General features: G+C 44.9%; 1 protein-coding gene across 2 annotated transcripts in view; it reads left to right on the top strand.

Annotated features, from left to right (window-relative positions):
- The window catches only part of LOC310868269 (melanoma receptor tyrosine-protein kinase-like), a 37642-nt gene extending 36702 nt beyond the window's left edge, over nucleotides 1–940 (top strand). For both annotated transcript variants that reach the window (XM_083778622.1, XM_083778621.1), the window contains 2 exons: nucleotides 426–571; nucleotides 688–940. In XM_083778622.1, coding sequence (XP_083634748.1) covers nucleotides 426–571; nucleotides 688–924 — 383 coding nt within the window. In that variant the 3' untranslated portion in view covers nucleotides 925–940. The remainder of the gene's footprint in view (nucleotides 1–425; nucleotides 572–687) is intronic.
- Nucleotides 941–4108: the final 3168 nt, after the last annotated feature.

Genomic DNA, 4108 nt, shown 5'->3' with positions numbered 1-4108 from the left:
GAGGCCTTTCTAGGCCATTTAAAATGGCGCTGGATAAATAAAGCGACTGTGTTTAGTGGCTCAACAGCAACTCCAATCTGAAGACTCTTAGGGCCGATTCATACTCCTATTTTAGAGCCGAATAAAAGTCGGTTTGGCGCTGTAGAGCCTACAATTTGACGTCATTTGAGGTTCGGGGGGGCGGGTACCGTCCTAAAGTCGGCTCTTCGGTGCTACTGAAAGTTTCTGACGAGCCCGAAATAATTTCGGCACTACAGCGGTAAAATAGGAGTATGAATCGGCCCTTAGCCAGTGATTAGTCCGATCACCGCGACCACCTTCGTTCGGGAGACGAGGAGGCGCTCTTGGTGGTGAACGGTGGCGCCCCCTGGGCGCTGGCCGTGGGAATGAAAAGTGACACCAAAAACCCTCTCTGTCTCCTCCAGAGTACATGAACCAGAGTATGGGTGGACCCAGCCAGGGTGTGGGTGGACCCGGCCAGAACAGCAGGCACTCGGAGGTAGCGAATCCCAACTACGAGGACCTGGACCTGGACTGGAGAGCCACCCAGCAGCACCCTGACCCCCTGGAGGTAGAGGCCTGTTACTACACCTGTTACTACGACATTTTCTATGCCAAAAAAACAATTAAAATCTTCCTTATTTGTACGACAATAATAATCGTCCTCATTTCATGATCGTTATACAGGCCTACGAGGAGGAACCAAAACTCCCGGCATGTGTTTCCGAGGGACCGGAATACCTGAACACTCGCAACTCTCTGCAACCGGCGTACTACGACATCCTGGACAACCCCGACTACCACGAGGACTTCCTGCCGCCGCCCCACGTAACCCCGCCCACTCACAGCAGTTTGTTCCTCCCCGCGGCCGAGAACCTGGAGTACCTGGGAATGAACGACGCGCTGCATGCACCTGTACGCTAAATGATGCTATAGCTAATGTTGCTCTTTACACTAGCTTATGTTAGCTAACATTATCCTGTACGCTGAATAATGTTAGCTAATGTTACCCTGCATGCTAGCTGATGTTAGCTATTGTTCACGTGTCAACCTTCACGCTAGGGTGCTACGTTCACACAGTCAACCCGTTTGCTAGCTAATGTTCACATGGTCGACAGTGTTAGCTAACTAACAATAGCTAATGTTCACATGGTCAAGAGTGTTAGCTAACTAATGACAGCTAATGTTCACAAGGTCAGCGGTATTAGCTAACTGACATTAGCTAACGGTCCACATGGTCAACCTGTGTGCTGGCTAAAATCTTGATTCAACTTTTCGGCTAGCTAACGTTTACATAGTCAGCCTGTATGCTAGCTAGCGATCACAATGCCAGACTTGATTAGCTATGGTTTGTATAGAATGCTTTCAAACGAAACATTATTATTAATATTTTTTTATTTGTGGTGTTGACGGTCAAAATGTTGAACTGGAAGCTTCAGACCAATAGATGGCGTCACTGTGTCATTGTTTTACATTGGCATTGGTCTGGTCCGGTCTGGGGACCACTGGTCCAAATGTGTACAAATGGAACCAATTACGGGTCTGTGACTGTAGTGTAGAAATATGGACCCTTAGTTATAGGTCTGTAACTTTGAGAGTGTAACGACATTAACCCTTCCAGGTCTGGTGGGTTGAGAGCAAAAACATCTAGGTGTGGTGCTGAGGTGACCAGGTCATCACCGCTGCCGTCCAGATTAATGCGACTTATGTTATTTTGTAGTATGGACTCATTTGGAGCGTGCTTCAAAAGGACTCATTTGGTTCCATTTAACCCATTCTGACCGGGCACCCATTTTGGTGTCGGCATCATGTTATGCTTTAGCTATTTAAAAATAGCAGATCTACAAGCTCATATCGCGCCACCGAGTGGCGCGATACGAGCTTGTAGGTCTGCTATTTTTGAAAAATCGAAGAGCGACTGACATTTTTTAGAATCTGATCCCAGGTCAGAATGGGTTCATCAGACCAGTGTGTGTCCGGCGCGGAAACCTCGTATGAATCTGATCTCAGGTCAGAATGGGTTAAACTCGCTCAAAGTTACAGACCTCCCGAGGGTCCATTTGGACTTGCTTGGTGGTCCTCGGACCAGGTTTCGAGAACCAGTGTTATTTTTTTTTATACAGTTGTAGCTACATTTATGTGTGTTGTTTGAAAAATCTGATAAGACGCATGTGAAGGTGGACTTGTCTATGGTCAGCGGTTCTCAACCTGTGGGTGATATGAGGATATAGCGCCACCTGGTGGACACCAGTTTTGGTCCTCGTTGCCACCAAAGCCCATTATAAATAAAAGAAAGAAATTGTCATTCTATTGTGCAATTGTAAATTGTGCATATCATCACCTGAAAACCAGATTAGAGGAATTTTCGAAATATATGGATGGAAGTGCCATTGGCACTCTTGGCCACCAGGGGGGAGGCGTCCAAAGGCGTCATGTGGCAGAACACAATCAATGTTAAAGGGACACTTCACCCTTTTTGCAAAAAGATATATGTTAATGACGTTTAGAAGCTTTAGATCACTTTCCTGGGGGTATTTATGTGTGTAATGTGTGGTTTTAGATATTTTAGATTGTAGAAGTGAGCCTGTTGTCTCTGATGTCATGGACACTGGGCTCACTTCCTTCCTGGACTACATGTTGTCTCAGTAAGACAGCTCTCCCCTATCCACAAGGAGGAGCAGTGCACCAAAGAATTATGGGAATTGTAGTCCAGGAAGGTAGTGAGACCAGTGTCCATGACATCAGAGACAACATGCTCACTGCTACAATCTAAAATAACTAAAACCACATATTACACACATAAATACCCCCAGGAAAGTGTTCTAAAGCTTCTAAACGTCATTAACATATATTTTTTTGCAAAAAGGGTGAAGTGTCCCTTTAAGAAAATACACGTGGCCACCCATAGAAATGCTGGGTGGGCCCTGATCCAGAGATCGGTTGACAGTCACTGATGTATATACACAGTGTTGGTGCTCAGGAAGTGTAAGAAGTTACTTCTTACTCCACCAGTAAAGTAATAGTATTACTTAACTTAGTTCCTATAGGTAAAGTAGTAAGATTACTTAAATGTTATATTGCTTGGCAATACGTCACTGGCCATAACACTGACGGTACAATAGAGCTTTTTTTTAATATTCTGTCTTTCACTTGACAACAAATGAGCCAAAGTATTTTTTACTGTGATATAAATGAATATAGTAGTTGCATAGTCACTGTGATGTGAATAGTTACTCTGATGTGAACTGTGTTGCTGCCTGTCTGCTCACTGTTGCTACAGTATATATGAATACTGTAGTTACTCTATTAGACGTCGACAGTGAGTGAATTTCCACAAGAAAACTCCGAAACCTTCATTTTCTCCATGGAGAATGCCACAGACGAAAAACAGTCTAAGTCCACACTATTGATCCATAATGTATAAATGATAGATAAGGGTTCAGGACAACGAGGCCTTTTCGTGGAGGGGTCAGAATGAAATTTGGACTTAGACTGTTTTTCGTCTGTGGTACTCAATTGTATTATCAGCTATAATGTGCTTGGGGGGGCGCAGTGGTGAAATATCTGCCCACCACCATGGAGGTTGTGGGTTTGAAGCGTCTACACAAACACAATTGTCCCGTGTTGTTCGGGGGAGGGGGGCAGCCAGGTGCCCTCCCAGAGGCCGGAGGGTGTCATGACACTCTGGTTCGAAGAAGGACATAAAAGTGTAAATGTGCAACGTCATGCAGAGAGAGACTTATTCACTAATACAACCTGAATCATCGTATAACGTGTAGCAGTGTCATCTCTGATTGGTGCAGAAGAATCAAATGTGTTATGGTCATCATGATTCACCCAGGATCCTCGTTGGCTCAGCTCCAAGATTAAAACTGTTAATAGTAGGATTTTGGAGTATAAATGGACGGCATAATTCTCTTCTGGAAAGTACACTGTTTTAAGTGTCCAGTCTCTGTTACTGTCTGCAAAGCCTCACGTTGCCAGTCAACTATCATTCCGCAATGTCTGAATGCCAGGTGTAGTTCCAGACTCTATAGACGAATCCACAGAGGGGTGCCCTGGGCGCGGCGGCCATTACTGAGGTGTACCATTAAACTGATTAGCTACA

Source organism: Protomyctophum parallelum (genome assembly GCF_964188405.1).
Source record: "Protomyctophum parallelum genome assembly, chromosome: 12".
Classification (NCBI taxonomy): domain Eukaryota; kingdom Metazoa; phylum Chordata; class Actinopteri; order Myctophiformes; family Myctophidae; genus Protomyctophum; species Protomyctophum parallelum.
Note: the sequence above shows the minus strand (reverse complement) of the source record. Positions and strands in the feature narration are given on the sequence as shown.